Source organism: Puntigrus tetrazona, chromosome 5 (assembly GCF_018831695.1).
Source record: "Puntigrus tetrazona isolate hp1 chromosome 5, ASM1883169v1, whole genome shotgun sequence".
In the NCBI taxonomy this organism is placed as follows: domain Eukaryota; kingdom Metazoa; phylum Chordata; class Actinopteri; order Cypriniformes; family Cyprinidae; genus Puntigrus; species Puntigrus tetrazona.
The window spans coordinates 15,709,865-15,728,381 of record NC_056703.1 but is presented as its reverse complement, the minus strand read 5'-3'; the positions used below and the strand labels follow the sequence as shown (position 1 = coordinate 15,728,381).

The 18,517-nt window shown below is 39.4% G+C and overlaps 3 protein-coding genes across 3 annotated transcripts; 1 reads left to right on the top strand and 2 right to left on the bottom strand.

Moving 5' to 3' along the window:
• The first annotated feature begins 375 nt into the window (after nt 1-375).
• On the top strand, nt 376-1,538 carry emc6 (ER membrane protein complex subunit 6). The gene is made up of 2 exons (XM_043238308.1): nt 376-661; nt 766-1,538. Exon 2 carries the CDS (start codon nt 786-788, stop codon nt 1,116-1,118), a length of 333 nt encoding a protein of 110 aa, XP_043094243.1. The 5' UTR covers nt 376-661; nt 766-785; the 3' UTR covers nt 1,119-1,538.
• Nucleotides 1,539-2,200: 662 nt separating this feature from the next.
• On the bottom strand, nt 2,201-10,516 carry p2rx5 (purinergic receptor P2X, ligand-gated ion channel, 5). Its single transcript, XM_043240508.1, has 12 exons — nt 10,030-10,516; nt 9,141-9,291; nt 6,891-6,962; nt 6,629-6,704; nt 6,145-6,229; nt 5,949-6,029; nt 4,702-4,843; nt 4,107-4,237; nt 3,796-3,889; nt 3,650-3,715; nt 3,459-3,544; nt 2,201-3,370 (listed from the first exon to the last, which is right to left on the bottom strand). Exons 1-12 carry the CDS (start codon nt 10,161-10,163, stop codon nt 3,079-3,081), a joined length of 1,410 nt encoding a protein of 469 aa, XP_043096443.1. The 5' UTR covers nt 10,164-10,516; the 3' UTR covers nt 2,201-3,078.
• A 5,150-nt stretch (nt 10,517-15,666) lies between these two features.
• Nucleotides 15,667-18,403, bottom strand: ubb (ubiquitin B). Its single transcript, XM_043240509.1, has 3 exons — nt 18,248-18,403; nt 16,561-17,238; nt 15,667-16,332 (listed from the first exon to the last, which is right to left on the bottom strand). Exons 2-3 carry the CDS (start codon nt 17,236-17,238, stop codon nt 15,859-15,861), a joined length of 1,152 nt encoding a protein of 383 aa, XP_043096444.1. The 5' UTR covers nt 18,248-18,403; the 3' UTR covers nt 15,667-15,858.
• Between the last annotated feature and the right edge of the window lie 114 nt (nt 18,404-18,517).

Sequence of the window (18,517 nt, the reverse complement as noted above, 5' to 3'; positions counted from 1 at the left end):
CCATTTTCCTCAGTTATATAATATGTACAGTTCAAAGAATGTACTGCAAAAACAATAATAATACAATAGAAACATATACATATCAGAACATATAAGAAATAAGCTATTTTTAGGATGTTTACATGTAATGTTAGGAAACATATAAATTATATAAATACGGTCTGATGCAAAAAGAACCAATACTGATTTCAATCATTTCTCTGAAGCCAACGGTTTGAAAGAACCGATTCTTGCAAATGATTCCTGCTTTCTAGCGCCGCTTTTGAGCCTTCGCGGATCCCGTAGAGTGGGTTAAAGGTAAATGAGAAAGGCATATATTTAAACTCTAATGTTGTTTAAGGTTTTTCACACGCGTGTTCATTAATAGATATGCCATTGCTCGGAATTAAGTATCAGTTGGTCATGAAAATTAAATAAAACGTTTTATTTGATTTTCATTTTAAAAACTCCCGTGGTGCTTAGCGAGAAAATGGCTGACCGAGAGTGACACACGCTGTGTTTCATCCAAAACTTGTGATATTTTCCCGAATAATACATTCCTTATTGAAATATAGACTTAAACGCATGGTTTATTATGTTTGAGTGGTAAATGTAAATGATGCTTTCTTGAATCCCGGAGGCGGAAGCGTGATTTGTGTTTATCGTTACTTTGATCCTAACGGTAAGTGGAGGAGGGGATTTAACGATTTAACATGTAAAATATGACGCTTCCTTCGCTTTTAAATGATAGTCTGCGTTTCACGCCTTTTCTGTTTCGTCTCTTAGCGTGTTTTTAGCATCGCAGCATGGCCACGCTAGCAGCCAAACGCGAGGGACCGCAGTTCATCAGCGAGGTGGCCGTCAGAGGAAACAGTGCTGTGCTCGACTACTGCCGCACGTCCGTGTCCGCGCTCTCCGGGGCCACGGCGGGCATCCTCGGCCTGACCGGACTCTACGGCTTCGTCTTTTATTTCCTCGCTTCTTTCCTGCTGTCTTTGCTATTGATTCTCAAAGCCGGTCGCCGGTGGAACAAGTGCTTCAAATCCCGACGCCTGCTCTTCACCGGGGGGCTCGTGGGCGGCCTCTTTACCTACGTTCTTTTCTGGACTTTCCTGTACGGAATGGTGCATGTGTACTAAGGGACTCCGTGTAGATGTAGTAAGATGATAGAGATGCCTCCGGGTAGAGAGCGCTGATTGATTTACCACAGGTTTTGCCCGTGAGTTTATGTTTAGGCAAAAAAGCTTATAATATTTTCTGTGTACTAATTGCACTGAAATTTAGATATTTAAAAAAAAAGTGTGTTGTCATATTCTTTCCTCTTGTAATTTAACATTCTCCTTATTCTTATTCCAGGGCGAAGTTGGGTTTAAATCTAGTATGACAGCCCAACGGGGAAACTAATTTGTTTTCAGCTTAATTTTTGTGTATGATGTGCAACACTCAGTGAACTCCAGGCAACAATCAGAACTATGTAGAAACACAATACCGACTTTAACTGTATAAATCACATTGTTTTATTTTAGCTAGTTTGAGGAAAATAAACCCTTCACCTCAAAGTGTGTGATTTCTTAAAGTACATAATGTTTGTAAAAATCCTACAGTGTGGCTAGTTCTGTGCTGTTCTGTTGGCTAGCATATAAGTGCTCAAGGGTGTTGTACAAATTAATAACATAGTGTAATTTGAATTAATATATTTTTATTATTATTACTGTGAACAGGTACCAGTGTCCTCAGTGCTTAAAACTGATTTTGAGCAATTTATACAAATTATTGCAAATATTTTAACATTTAATCGGATTTAATGCATCAGACTACTACTTACTCCATTGAAAACTACTCAACTCCAAATTTTTAAATTATTTTTATTAAGATCAACACTTTGGTATTACTCAAGATGAAAGCAATGCATACAAGCCATATTTTTGATATCAGGCTAAATTTGTATGAAATAATTGATCTTATTGCAAAACCTTTGTAACAGAAACTTCCACTGCCATTTAAAACATTAGGAGAGCAGAACAACACTTTGGTATGACTGAGCACAGACCCCCTATAATACCTCCTTTCATACATTCATACAGTGTTGGGAAGTTACTAGTTACATAAAAGTAATTGTATTGAGTTACAGTTGTTGAGAAAAAATGCAATTACACTTACTTATGAAAAAGTAGAGTTTTTTTTTGTTTCACACCTCAGAATCTCAAAGTAAGTCTTTAATTGATTTCTTCTGATTGACTGCTCTAAAATATGAAATACTAATGTTTCAGGACTTTAGGACATGCTTGTTCAATAATGCCTTTATTTCCTAAGTGGGTTTATGTATAGTTATTCTTCTACTTTTGGATTTCACTTTTTTGGGTACTGGTCTATTCTTAGAGGGGTTTTTTTTGTTTTGTTTTTTACTTTTTAACAAAACCTGCCTTAAATTGTTCCTTGTTCAGAGGAATTATTAGTGCAGTCAAATATTACCTGTGTTGTTTAAAGACATTGTCACTACAGCTGAAAATGATTAACTTTGTACAACTGGCCAAGGGCGAAAATGTGATAATACTGCACAGTGCTTTAGAGGTTGAGGGGCCTGAGTAATACGACATGCTGCAAAACGACTTGATTATTGAGACCGTTTAGGCTTTGGGGGATTAAAAAAAAAGAAAGTGGAATGGATTTTTATCACTGTAGGGTGGTTTTGTCCACACACTGCTAAGACATAGGCTAGTTATATGTAAACACCATGTACAAGTGAATTTTGCATCCAATGTCTCCTTTAAAATTAAAACACTATCATCTTAATTCAAGTGATGAAGGATCTGGAAAGTCTGACAGTCATCTGTGTTGAGTACTACTGTTAACCCTGCCTGGTTCACACGTTTGAAAGTGATTAACAGTTAAAAACATTCGAAATTTAGAAAAGTAATCGATAAGCAATCACATGTAATAAGTTACATTACTTGTTTTCAAATAATTGTAAAAGTTACACTACTTGTTACATTTTAAATAGGGTAACTTGTAATCTGCAACCTATTACATTTCCGAACTCATCTTCCCAACACTGCATTCACAGTAAATCCAATGGGATTCAGAATTTGAAAAAATCCTCTACTGGTTGCGTGGTGTTTTTAGGGTGGAAACAGGAGAAACAAGTTTTTCTGAAGTGTGCTGAGTCCTGAACGACACTGTGCCCTGTGGCCTTCTCTCAGAGCTGTGGGTTTTGAGTGCTGAGCTTGTGGGCTGAATCTCTCTCTCTGGCTTGTTATTGGGCACGCATGACACTGATTTCAATGGCTGCATCTCTGTTTCCTGTTTCTCCTCTCTCTTATGCCGCCCATCGTGGCGATGGTGACTGTGGTGTCGTACTTGCTTTCTCTCGCTGTGCTTTCCAGATTGCTTTCTGTAAACGCAAATAGTATATAATAATCCACTGCATCCTTCTAATCTTCCAAGTAAACCTTTTAAGTCGACAAGGCACGCGCACTTACTTTGTGACTGCCTCAAACTTTGTCTCTCGGTAGAAGGAGCTTTTACTCATCATGTAGAGCAGAATCATGTCGCAGACAAAAATCCCCTGTGGAATTAGATGAACACCAATCACACAAGAATCTCAGAAAGATTTGGTTTTGTGCCTTTTACGCTTCAACTATTAGCGACTATTGTACGCTTATATACTCACAGCACCAAATAAAGCGAGCCCAGAGCCAATGTTGATCACTGTAGGAACAATACTGAATCTCCCAGCCTAAAAACAGATGAAAGCCATGCATTTATCATTTCAACATAACCTAATGAGAGGAATCTTTAAGAATTTAAATCTCTTACCTTTCCATTAACTAATATGTCAAAGCGAATGCCATAGACTTTAAATAGATTCCGATAGGTTTGACCTGCTGTATCACTGTAGTATCGTGCAAATCTTAAGAAAGACAAACACGTCAGCCAACATTTTGATACTATTTCAAATAGGAATGCTTTAAACAAAAAGAAAAAGTAATTATAGAAAATTAGCTTCTCAGTAATCCTCTTCCTCAGTCAATTGTTTTTTTTACGTTCTGCTTTGCTGGAATGTTTAAGTGGAAGTTTTTTAAAAAATGATGTGTGGTGAGCAAAGTTAGCAAAAATTCGAACGGTACCTGAAGTTGTAACCCGAAATGTCAGAGTTTCTAGAAGAATCTAAGCGTGTGAAGCTATATTCAGGGTTGCACTGAGATTCATCTTTATCCAAATCACAATTCCATTCAATTCCAATTCCAACTGAACCACCCTGTGTATATAGAAAAAAGGAAAACGATGATATGTTAATATAATTACCATCCATTAAAGTTTATGATGTTTTTTTATTTTTATTTAAATAGCATTAATAAATAATGCATTCATATCAAATAGTCTATTCATATCATTGACAGCGAACACTTTTCAATATAATGGCAAACTTGTTTCGAATTTTTTGTACCTGTGGTATCTTTCTTTCTTTTCTTTCCTCTCTCTTTTAAATGAATGTCAGTTTGTTATATTTTGATTATATGCAGTCATTTACACGAGTATAGTAAGTGTCCAAATATTTTTTGGGTGACTGGATATTCTTTACATTAGAATCTTTTTTAAAGAATACCCAAATCATACACAAAAAACCTCACTGTCTCAAAATGGACAGGGTGGGATATTATCTCTCTTTGTTTATATCCTGAGCTGTGCGTGTACAGTGATGGACACTTTGTTTTAACTTGCCTTTGTTGCCAAATCCTGGAAACTGTATCCGGTCCAGTTAATCAAATCTCCCACACGAAAGATGGGACAATAGGGATGGTGCTCCTTATCATATCTGCACATCTTCAGATATGTGCTGTTGGTGGTAGGCAGGATATTCGCTCTTGAAGTGAGGGGGAAAAAAGTAGGAGAAGCGGTATCTGAAACATTTGCTTGATCTACAATGTGATGACTATGCAGAGATCATTCCAGTAAGGACAGGGGAACAACTGTCACTCTTGTCAGTGAAGCCGGCAAGGCACGGGATATCAAGATAGTAAGTCTCAGTTTATGCACCACACGCTGAGCTGGTATAAATAGAGATGAGTAAGCGAGAGATATTCAGAGCACCTTGTGCCGTCGTGCTGTGCCATCAGTATCCAAACATAACACTTCATTATGTGCAAGAGAGTCTGCTCTTTCACACCGCTACATGGTTGGAGACTTGCAGAAATTTGTATATAGCATTTGTTTTCTCTGTATTTTTGGTGTGTTGCTTTTTTGGTAAATTAGTGTATCTATTTCTGAGAGAAATGTAAAAAAAAAAAAAAAAAAATAGCAGTGAGTTTGCTCAGCTTAGATTAGTTAGTGTGCTCATTCAAAAGGATTGTACGGGCTTTCAAATAGCAGCTTGCCAGGTGACACTGCGTTTAAGCCACAGAAATGTTCCTTGTGAGTGAACTATGAACTACTCTGTAGGAGATGGAAATAAAAACAACCTGTGCTGAAAAAGAAACAAAGCTGTTTAGATGCAGCATGTAAAACACCCAAACAAGAAAGATGCGGGGAAAAAACTAAAGTCATATTTGTACGATACTAGATTTTGAGTCAGTCAGTCCATATTGCCCAAGCTAGAATTGCATGATAGGATTTACAGATTTCATGAATGTTTTCAAAAGCAGGGTTTCAATGAACTGAAGCATTTTATAGTTTATGTACTTGCAACATTCTGACAATTCTTTGCAAAGGTAATCATGGAACACATTACGCTGCAGAAAAAAAAAGATGAAAAGCTTTAAAAGATGCACAGAACAGGTTAGATCTAGTTCTGTGATGCATAGATGAGTATGAGCAATCACACATATATAACACTTGTATAACACATATTACAAGCTTCAATCACTCATTACTTTAAACATACTTATTTAGTTTTAGAAAAGTGATAACATTTATTCTATAGGCTTCAGCAAAATAAATACACTAAATTAATGCCTCTAAGCTTGACTTACTTGGAGAAGGCAAATTTTGTAAACTTGATGAAGTTCTTTATATAGATTGTGAAGTTTTCTGCCTTTGCCAGCATTGGCTCCCTGTTACAAAAGTGTAAACATTACAGGTACAGCATTTTTCTTCAAACAGTTTCATATAGGCATGAAGAGGGTTTAAGAGGTAGATGGCAACTGGACATGAAATAGGTTTTCTTACGATGGTGTCTGGCCATGCTCAACAGGGCACCAGGCATGAATCTCACACGTTCCTGTGTCGTTTATACAGCGGCCTGTCTTCACTCCTAAATAAACAACAATAGATTACAGTCCCTTTAAGGCGCATGAAATTACACATGCCAGTGGGTTGGAGTATAACACAAAGTAATATTTTTTTCTGATAAAAATCTTAGACTCATTAAACGCAGGACGACTTTTTGAGCAATTTTGCTGGGCAACTTTGGGAAATGCTGCTGTCAACAGGCAACTAGGTGAGACACAAGGCCTACGACTGATCTTAAATATCCACATAGAAATTTGTGGCCCATTCTCAATGGGAAAGTGCCCAAACAATATTGCTCAAGAAAAGCTGTCTGTCAAAAACTGCTCAAAATCTATCCCAAAAGTTGTCCTTTTATATAACTTCAGGTATGCACTTTTAAGGGAACAAAAGGCTTGGTATTTCGTTTAAGTTTTTTGCTTACCATGGCCTGCTATGACAGATTCCCCTTCCACACATTCATCGTCATAAGTACACAAACCATCTGGCACTTTAGGGCTCTGAAGTAAAACGAATTAAAACATATACAACAAACTCAGTGGTTTTAAAATGTATGGAGATTAAAAACTTCTATATGAATACAGCTCTCTAATTGAAAGACAGTAGTGCTTTTTCCAACAGATGCCTCATGCCTTTGGTTGCATAATTTGTGTTGGGAATAACAAAATAATGCAAAAACCTCTTACCTCAGGGCAGTAACCCAGCTTTTGGTTGAGTGTCACTATATAATTTGTCACAATAAAGAAGACTCTGTCCCCCTGTTTGTAAAAGAAATAAAGTTCTTGCAAAAGACATTTTAAACAGCAAATTAATTTATGAGAACACTGACATTTGCGTCAAACGTGATGCTCTCCCTTCAGCTTTTTTTTTACCACAGAACCGGCAAGCTTTCAGTTCTTTTCAGTCTTTTTTTCTTTATACTTCTTCCAACTAAACATTCTTCAAACAAAGATCTGAAAGCTGTTATTTTGGACTGCTACCAATACTAAAGGCATAGTTCACCCAAAAATAAAAAATTACACCGAAACTACTCACCTCCAGGCTATTTTAGATGTATATGACATTCAGACGCGCACAGTTAAATATTTGAAAAATGTATCCTGGCTTTTCCAAGCTTGTTAATGTTGGTAGGTAGTGGCCATTATTTTGAAACTTATTGCATATATATACTAACCTACATGCCTTCGGGTGGTTATCACATGTCCTCTGAAGCAGATCGATGGGTTTTTGTAACAAAAATATTTATAGTTTTAAAATTGTAATGTAAATAACTGACATTGTTTTTTTCCTTGTCAGCTTCTGACTCGACGCACAATGTAAGTTGAGTCATACGTCGAGTCATAGGTCAGCCAAGAAGCCGGAACGCTGTGCTCAGTCATTTAGTTAGGTATTTATGTTGTGCTTTTAAAACTATAGATATTTTTAAAAACAAAAACCCACGTGATAAACCCCTGAAGGCATAAAGGTCAGTTTTATGATGCAGTACTTGCTGATGTATGCGATTTACGGAGCGTCAAAATAATAGCCACTATCCACCAGCATTACCAAGCTTGGAAGAGGCAGGATACATTTATCAAAAACTCTGACTGTCAAATATATACACCTAGGATGGCTTGGGGGTGAGTAGTTTATGGCGTCATTTTTATTTTTGGGTGAACTGTTCCTTTAAGATAACCAAAAATAGGCGTTTCATTGTGTAACACGATTAACGTCATTTTGAACTCTTTGACTCTGGTCTTAAGGTATATTTGTAGCAATAGCCAACCTTAAATATAAGCCATAAATTTCCAACCTTAAATATATAAAAACTTTATTTTTAAATACTGATATGCATCGCTTTTTTTCTCAAATTTGATATTGTCGCATCCTCAGATTTTAAATAACTGTAACTCGGCTAAAAAATGTAACTCCTACTAACAGACTGCTTATTTATCCGGCTTTCAAATGTATAGATCTCAATAAAAAAAAAAATACTGGTGTTGTGGTCCAGGAACATAACTGACAAACTAAATGCAAAAGTTGTATGTCATGCAAGGCTACTTTTTTATTTTGTGAAGACATTTTTATTTAGTTTTTATATACTTTAGTTTCACTTTTAGTTTCTGTTTTAACTAACATTTAGAAGATTAATAGATTAGTACAGTATCAGTAAAGTATACAAATATAGACCTAAGCTAAAATTAAGCAGTCAGGAATTTTTACTAGAATCTACACAAGTTGTTATTATATCTAATGTGTTGAAATATTTAATATTACAATAAATGTAGCCTTATTTGGTTATGATGCTTAGATGTATTCTTTTTAATTAAACAGTATTCATGATATTGTACCTGTGCTGTCCTGATCACTTTTTCGTGAACAACCACGCATAAATCCTAACTGGGACAAATTAAATTCAATAAGCTAATGAAGCCATTGCATTTCCAATTGCAGTAATTCCAATTTTTTTGTAATTATGAAAAATTATAAGCGTGTGTATGTGATTTAGCCAATGCACATGTGACCGAAAGACTGGCAGAGTGATCACAGGATAAAGGCAAAAGGATGAGAATTCTCATAATTATTTCTGTTAATTATCACATTGCTTCGAAGCACAAACTTAGAATGTATAATACTGTGCAGGACTGTGCTTTAAACTGCTTTGTGTGTGATGCGCCATTTACAGGTATTTCCCCTAAAGTGCTGTTGTTAGTTTTCGTTTCGTTTTACTTTTTCAAATATTTGGTCATTTTTATTTTATTTCACTTTACGAAATAATTCTTTCGTCTGTTGTTTTCACCTTAGTTTTACTTGTCGTTTGCGAAAATAACCTTGGTGTCGTGTCAATATTTGTTGGAATATTCATTATCAAATACATAAAACCGAAGTTTTGAGAAAGACTGTTAACAAGCGGTTTTCAAAGATATATTTCTGGCAAAGGAAATAGGTGTGTTTACTTGTGGGGGAATAACATAGTCCTCTGCACCCCATAGCTGCAGACCAAACTGAGAGCTGTTGGTGAGATCTACACCCTTGAGTTTGGTGATCACTGAACTCTGAATGACTTCCTCTGTCTCCTGATACCCTTTCTTCCAAAGAAAAACCCACCTTTAAAAAGACACACAAGCAAAAGAAAATAAATAGTCTGAGAAATGACAACTTAGACTGTGACATTGATTAAAATATTAAAATACATTCATAAAATACAATTACTTAGAGTATAAATCTAAATCTGAGTTTATATATATGTAGTCAACGCACCCTGAAGGATGTTAATCTATAGATAACATTACATTAAAGTTCTAGATCAATTATTTCTTGCAAAGGGCGTCTATTAAATAGTTTTAAAGGGCAAATATGAAATCAGGCTGGTGCTTTTGTGAGAAGCATTTGGCCACAGCACCTGTTTTCCAGGTCATCTTACAGCTTTTGTTGCACTTTCGTTGTGTAAGAACCCCAAACACTAATTTAACAACACTAAATCAAAAAAGACAAAGGTATTCAGCTTTTGTTCGGTTCTGGTACATCTACAGACTAAATGAAGACTAAAATCTGAATTAAAACAGAAGTCCTTTTCACTACATATGCCAAACGTACAAACTGAAAGCCAGCAGATCGACAACGCGTTCAGTCTTTCCCTAGATATAAATAACATCCGAGACATGTGCTTTAACTGTCGGCTTACATTAGGTTTGTTGAAATTCATTGATATTAGCCATTTCTAATGTGAACCAACACTTAATGACCTGTTGTAGTCCGTGATTTGAACATTCGATCTTCGAAAGACAGACAGAGGTGATTCGTTTACCTTCACGTCTCGATTTAGAGAAAGCACAAGGCACCTACCCGATCAGATATCCAATCACCCCCAGCTGAAAGAGTCTGAACAGAACTCCGACCTTTTTGTTTTTAGCGATGACAAATTTCTCGGTCTTGTAATCGAGTAGAGAGAAGAAAAAGTTATCCCAGGTCTTAGCCATGCTCCTGTGTAAATGAGTTTCAAAGCAGCTGTCTGCTCTGTCTGCGCAGACGGTGCTGCAGCCTATTCCTCCGCCTAAATGTTGTCACAATCTTTTGCTTTTAATGTATCGGAAGTCTCCTTAAGTTCCCAAAATATTTCTTTGTTTTGACAACATTACTATTATTGATGCAACTACTGATGCGAGCTATGTGGGTTAAGCTGTTTTGCGGACGAAACAAAAGCAACGTCCAAGGAGCTTTCAGACTAACTTTAGAGCTGTACTTTATTCATCGTATTTCCATATACGACAATACTTAACAATGTTATGCCCGTTATGAGACTGAGCAAACGCGATTGCAGATGCCATGAATGCAGTTTATGATATGCATGTATATAATATATATTTAAGTTTACACATTATATACATATATATATATATATATATATATATATATATATATATATATATATATATATATATATATGTGTGTGTGTGTGTGTGTGTATGTATATAGGTATATAGGTTCGTGGAATATAGGCTACTTTCATTATTATCAGAAGTGTTGAGGTTTTTAGCATGCACATGAGCTTATGGAGCAGTTTATGGAGCAGATATTATATTTATATAATTTTGGCTCATCGTTTTTAAATAAAGGAATTTTCAATAAAAAAAAAAGGTTGAAATGTTATAATAACAATAATCTAGTTTAAATGCTGACGTTATTTTTACAAATATTTCTCAATGACCATGTAAACAAAGTGCACATTGCTGCTAATATTATTTCTTCTTTGTTGTCATAAAACGTCGCCCTGGAAATCGACGAGGAGCACCTGGACACACTCATCACCGGCTGATCGGACACAGCTGCTGCTTGTCACCTGCCGGCCTTAAAAAGCCATGATGCACGTCAAACAGTCTGAGCATGAACTCCATACAAGCTGCCCCTAACGCGACTTCTCCTATTCCTTATAGACAGCAGCGTGTGAACCGATCAGCCCTCACCCCGGCACGGACTCACCGCTTCAGCACATCACCCAGGAGAGAGAAGAGCACCGCAGCACCTCACGCACCTTGGGACACTGGAAACTTATTTTCTGTTTAATAATTCCACCCTCCGGGGTATTTATTTTGAGCTCTCCTTGCTGTGTGTTTCCTTCACCCCGTCACACTGGTGGAGAATGCGGGCAAGTTTGTGAAGGAAACCACTGGCAAGTGATTTTGTTTTCACCCCAAGTTTTTTTTGTTGTTCTCACCCCCAGTTTTCTGGTTGGCGCAGCGCTCCTCCCCAGCCATGGAGGAAGACGCTGAAGACGCTTACCCGAGGTCAGCATCCGCCAGCACCAGATCATCAAACACCTGGCTACTCGACAGGGCGAGGTCGCACAGGAGCTCACTGCCCTCCGGAGTGCAGGTCTTCCATAACAGCTGCGCAACACTTCCACACCTGGGAATATAATCTCCGACTGCCAGCCCGTGCCCAAGTGGCGGAACTCACTCGCCTTGTGCAACATTGACTGTTAGAGGGATCCCTGTCAGGTAGCGGAACGAGTCATCATGGATCGCTTCCTGCAAGCCCTCCCGTGATCCCATCGCAAACCCGTCAGGATGCGGAATCCAGCAACCACAGCCAAACTGGTCGAGGCAGTGGAACTGGCAGATGCGGCCCAACATCGGGAGCCTGGGGAGAGAGCACTGCTGTTTCCCTGGAGGGTGGTCCAAGAGCGACGTGTGCAGGCCAGCAGTCCCCTCTCCAAGACGAACCGATGCCCACGGAACAACCGGCACTTTCCGCGCAGACATGGCTGGAAGGCTGCATCGTCCATCAAGAACCTCCCCCAGGAGCTCCCGAGGTGGGGGTAAGGGTGAATGGAAAGCCCTATCAAGCACTTGGGCAGTGCCGTCATGCTCATCCGGGCAAGCCTTCTGGCTTCGCGACCAGAGTCCAAGGTCTTCCTCTCCATATCATGTGCGCATGGTGAAACACGGCAAGTACCCACCAGATGGGTGAACCTGTCGGCCCTTTCATCCTCCTGGCCCCTGGAAGTCGGCCTTGTCAAGGACCTGCCCGTAACGGTGCTGCTCGGACGACACTGGTCCGGCTTTGACCGCCTGCTAGCCGCCACCTCCCAACCTGCCAGCCGTGGAGGGGACTGCCAGTCAGAGGTGCCAAACACCATCCAGCGCTACTGGCTTCCGATAGTGGGAGGGAAGATGAGTCCCATTTGCCAAGGCCCAGAAGGAAAACGACCGGCTAAAGCACTGCTGGCCCCAGGTCCAGGTGATCGAGGGCAAGGATGTAGGGCCTGGGCCCCATCCTCTCCCACACTTCGTTGTCCAAAACGGCCTGTTGTACTGTGTTGCCCAGCGGAGGGGGGAGGAGAAATTATTGTTGGTAGTCCCCTGGTCGAAGACAGAAGCGATCTTGGAGCTCGCTCACACGCATCCGATGGCCGGGCACTTGAGGGTCTACAACATGTGCCAAAGGATCCAGGACCGATTCCACTGGCAACACATCCTCGTCATTGTAGACTATGCCACCCAATACCCAGAAGTTGTGCCGCTACACAAAGCCACTGCCAAAACGATAGCAAAGCTCTTCCTGCTCTTCAGTTGGGTCGGCATCCCCACCAAGATCCTGACTGACCAGGGTACCCCCTTCATGTCCCAGCTAATGACTGACCTCTGCCGGCTGCTGCGGGTGAAGCAGTTGAGGACCATGGTCTACCACCCCCAGACGGATGGTCTCGTGGAGCATTTTAACCAAACCCTAAAACAAATGCTCCAACGCGTAGTAGCCGAAGACCGACGAGACTGGGACCTGATACTCCCATACGCGCTCTTCGGGATCCGCCAAGTCCCTCAGGCCTCAACTGGCTTCACCCACTTCAAGCTCCTCTTTCGCTGACAGCCCCGGGCATCCTGGACGTCGCCTTCCTGCTCCAGACGGATGCTTCTGACACGGGTCTGGGCACGGTCTTGTTCCAGATCCAGGAGGAAGAGGAGCATCCGATCCTATACATCAGTCGAAAGCTGACCTCGGCTGAGAGAAACAAGTGGGCAGTCCTGGAGCTGTGCTACTATCTCCTCGGCCAGAAGTTCACCCTGGTGACAGATCATGCCCCACTACAGGATTATTTTAAGCTGTCCTTGCCGTGTGTTTCCTTCACCCATATATATATATATATGGGAGGAGCCAACGACAGACACAGTGGGCGTGGCGTCAGGCCTCGGAGAGGCTTTTTATTAACAAAATAAAGTGTCCAGGGGGAAAGTGTCCAAATAAAAAGGGGGAACTGGTGCCCTCGTTGTGCTGCAGGGAAAGTGCCAGGTAAGGTAGTGTTCCAAGGGGGGGCAGGGTCCAGGTAAGGGGCGGAGTCCGGCAGTCACACGCACTCCCCTCTCCTGTTCGGGGGCGGCGGCTTCTTCCGCAGCATCTCCGTCGCTTCTTTCCTCCGGTCGTCAGGGTTTTAGGGGATCAACGGCTCGGCATCCTGGCCCGTCAGCCGTATCTGGGTGCGGTCGTCGCCTGGACTGTACGGGGTCCCACGACGTGCTCGTCTAGCGGCGGACGAGCTCCTTCACGCCCCTTACCTGGACCCTGCCCCCTTGGAACACTACCTTACCTGGCACTTTCCCTGCAGCACAACGAGGGCACCAGTTCCCCCTTTTTATTTGGACACTTTCCCACTGGACACTTTATTTTGTTTAATAAAAAGCCTCTCCGAGGCCTGACGCCACGCCCACTGTGTCTGTCGTTGGCTCCTCCCGTGACTATATATATATATATATATATATATATATATATATATATATATATATATATATATATATATATATATATATATATATATATATATATATATATATATATATATAGCTCTCAGCCACTTTCAATTTTAACAAGTAGCTCCTAAAATAAATAATTTTGGAGACCCTGACTAGAGCATTTTTCTAACAATGCTTTCAACTTATTATAAATCTATTACTTTTAATTATAACAGTAAAAATTGTTTGCACAACATTTTGCTTCACTAACCAGAGTTTAAGCATGCTATTTGTATACAAATTGTTAATAACAATAATAATCATTTCTCACTGATCCCACATTGTCACACAAAAATTCTATACTTAATTAAACGGCCCAATTTGCATTAAACTCTTTATTAATTTGCATGAATGAAATTAATGTAAAATAATAAAATATAATAATTAAAATTCACAAAGATCATAATTTAAGATTAGGGCCTACTAAATTTATGATGTTTGTGTGTTATACGGCTTCTGCCTTCAATCTTTCCTTGCCATCAGTTAAGGCCAGATTTATTGGTTTAGATAAAAAATTATAACTGTATTTGGCATTTTTAATGTAATGTTATTTAACCAAGGAAATGTGACAACACAGATCGCATCTGCTTTTTGGAATATAATATGCATCATTAACGCTTTTATTAATTTAAAAATAAAGGGCGACAAACAATCGTGGCACATAAAAATAGCCTACATAAAAATGTATAATAGTAATAGTAATACAAATGTGCGAACTGGTGGAAGCTGCCACTGACAGGGAGAGAGCCAGCCCATGCTGTTTGGTCTCATGTACAGACATAGCCTATTAAACCAACATTAAAGTTTAAATCAGCATTGATCATGTATGTAGGCATTATTGAAGACTATAAAGGAATAATAATCAGTATAAAATTAACATTAATCCAGATAATTATATGCGGCGCCAGTGAATGCTATAGCAATAAACTTTACTGTAAATGTTCAACTGATTTTAATAACATTGGCTCCCGCCGCCTTATATCCAGAGTTGCACAGCGATTTAACTTTTGAAATTTCATGAATTTTACATGACCTTTCTAGCCATAATAGGATTAGGATTTATTTTTATAAACCATCCTTATAGAGATTGCTAGCAAGATGTTCATTTAAAACGATTATACTTATTTATACAACTTTTGTTTTTTAAATAATTGATTTAGGCCTTCCCTAACTAAAACTAAAATAGCACAATACAACCAGTATAACAATGGACTAACTATAAGCAATGCAGTGTACAGGCTTATATAATTTGTCAGCGACTTCTTCAGGCTATTGGAATTTCATCAAGGTTACAAGAGCAGACACTTGGTGGCACCATCTTACCCTTTTTTAATGTATGGCAGCAGCCATTACAGCGGCACATTATGGACTGCACCTAAATAGATTTATAGCGATTTTCACCCTAGCGTCTCACCAAGTAGGAGTAAGAAATTATAATCTTAAAAACAAGATGTCTAGAAATGACCTATTATTGAAGTGCTAGGATCCAAAAATTTATATTCCAAAAAAAAAAAAAAAAAAAAAAAGAGTTTTTTTATGAGTTTAAAATTTGACGTCCATTGTCCCTTTTGCATGCTTACAGCATAAGCCTGTGCTTTGTGTGCTTTCTTTTTTAGAATAAAATCTTAGGTACTATTTCACACATTTATTTTAAACCAGACATTGTACTAGTAGTATAAAGACAAGGAAACAATCATACATTTCAATGCTTTTATTTAGTCTTTTTGAACATGAAAAAAAACAGGTGAAAAAAAAAAAAAAAAGTATATATATAATAAAATGTAACTGCATTCAGTAATAAAGTATTGGAAAAAATAGGGGACAAAAGTGGTGAGTGCATGAACAGTGGATATTGAATGAATTGTGTCCATTTCTGAGATGAGTCAGTTTAAACATCTGAACCTCCCCTGAGACGCAGCACCAGATGCAAGGTGGACTCTTTCTGGATGTTGTAATCAGACAGTGTGCGACCATCTTCCAGCTGTTTGCCAGCAAAGATCAACCTCTGCTGGTCAGGGGGAATGCCTTCTTTGTCCTGGATCTTGGCTTTGACGTTCTCAATGGTGTCGCTTGGCTCGACCTCAAGGGTGATGGTCTTGCCAGTGAGGGTTTTGACGAAGATCTGCATTCCTCCCCTGAGACGCAGCACCAGATGCAAGGTGGACTCTTTCTGGATGTTGTAGTCAGACAGTGTGCGACCATCTTCCAGCTGTTTGCCAGCAAAGATCAACCTCTGCTGGTCAGGGGGAATGCCTTCTTTGTCCTGGATCTTGGCTTTGACGTTCTCAATGGTGTCGCTTGGCTCGACCTCAAGGGTGATGGTCTTGCCAGTGAGGGTTTTGACGAAGATCTGCATTCCTCCCTGAGACGCAGCACCAGATGCAAGGTGGACTCTTTCTGGATGTTGTAGTCAGACAGTGTGCGACCATCTTCCAGCTGTTTGCCAGCAAAGATCAACCTCTGCTGGTCAGGGGGAATGCCTTCTTTGTCCTGGATCTTGGCTTTGACGTTCTCAATGGTGTCGCTTTGCTCTCGACCTCAAGGGTGATGGTCTTGCCAGTGAGGGTTTTGACGAAGATCTGCATTCCTCCCTGAGACGCAGCACCAGATGCAAGGTGGACTCTTTCTGGATGTTGTAGTCAGACAGTGTGCGACCATCTTCCAGCTGTTTGCCAGCAAAGATCAACCTCTGCTGGTCAGGGGGAATGCCTTCTTTGTCCTGGATCTTGGCTTTGACGTTCTCAATGGTGTCGCTTGGCTCGACCTCAAGGGTGATGGTCTTGCCAGTGAGGGTTTTGACGAAGATCTGCATTCCTCCCCTGAGACGCAGCACCAGATGCAAGGTGGACTCTTTCTGGATGTTGTAGTCAGACAGTGTGCGACCATCTTCCAGCTGTTTGCCAGCAAAGATCAACCTCTGCTGGTCAGGGGGAATGCCTTCTTTGTCCTGGATCTTGGCTTTGACGTTCTCAATGGTGTCGCTTGGCTCGACCTCAAGGGTGATGGTCTTGCCAGTGAGGGTTTTGACGAAGATCTGCATTCCTCCCCTGAGACGCAGCACCAGATGCAAGGTGGACTCTTTCTGGATGTTGTAGTCAGACAGTGTGCGACCATCTTCCAGCTGTTTGCCAGCAAAGATCAACCTCTGCTGGTCAGGGGGAATGCCTTCTTTGTCCTGGATCTTGGCTTTGACATTCTCAATGGTGTCACTTGGCTCGACTTCAAGGGTGATGGTCTTACCAGTGAGTGTTTTGACAAAGATCTGCATCTATATATATATATGAAAAAAAAATTAACCATGTATTACTTGATTTAAAACAATATGTGAACATTCAATTACAACAAAATGAAAGCAGATATCATAGATGAATGCTTCAAGATTTTTTTGAAATACCAAACAAAGAAAATCACACTTGTTTGAGACAGACCTATGCTCTAGCGAGGATAAGTATTTAATTGCACCTCACTTTTGTTAGTCATACGGAAAAGCTTGAAGGCAGCTCTGTCAACTACAAATGGTAATACAAATTCGGAGCAGAACTAAAATTTCGTTCTTGGGGTGGGGTGGTCTTACATATCAATTTATCACGGTTTACTATTTAGTACACTTAGTACACTAAGTCTTAATTAATACATTCGGCTTGTATTTTTCTTCACTTAAATATAAATGCATTTGCTAAATTAAGAGGATGTTAACGTGATTAAACCGTGATAAAGTATCCTTATCCAAAATTATTACAATGTCATTTTTCATTTTTTTTTACTATTTTCCCAAACGATCAAGACTGGCAGGGGAAAACGCCTAACTTGTTAAGTACCTGCTAAACTGTTATGAATTATTATATACTACATGCCAAAGTAAAGCATAATAAAAATAAAATAACTTGTAAAAGGGAAAAAAAACTAGAGTAGAACTACGAGTTGTTTTATTTAAAGTGTACTGCGCAACACCATACGACCTTTCTCTAACATGGCGGCGTTACAGTAACATCCGGGCTCTTTGTTCCAAGTGTACTATGATTCAGCAAATATACATCTGGAAACTTAACACGATCGTTCAAACGAATATAACAACTTCACAAAGACGAAGCAAACATTTCAATTCTATAACTTTTGATGTTCCGCTTTTAATTTTGATTCAATAAATTGTGAATTACCGCTTCATCTAGACATCTAAAAATGACCGACAAAGAAACAATACAACATAACGATATTTTAATAATTAGTTTTTAAAGTCTTGAATAATATAATCGAACCAGTTGGATGTTAATGCTCACCTTTTAGAAAAGCTTGTAAACGCTGCTATGTCTTCTGTAAATGTACGTTTCCTCTTCTTCGTAGAAAAATCTGCTGCTATACGGGAGAGCTACTGTATTTATACAAACCCAGGGGAGTGACGTTTATGGTACGTCACATGACAAGATCCCCTTCCGCAGTCAAAACTTCTATTTGCTAAAACGTTCAAATATACTATAAAACTCAAGATTTATATTATGTTTTTTAGGAACGACATGTTTGATACATGTATATTAAATGTATTATTATTA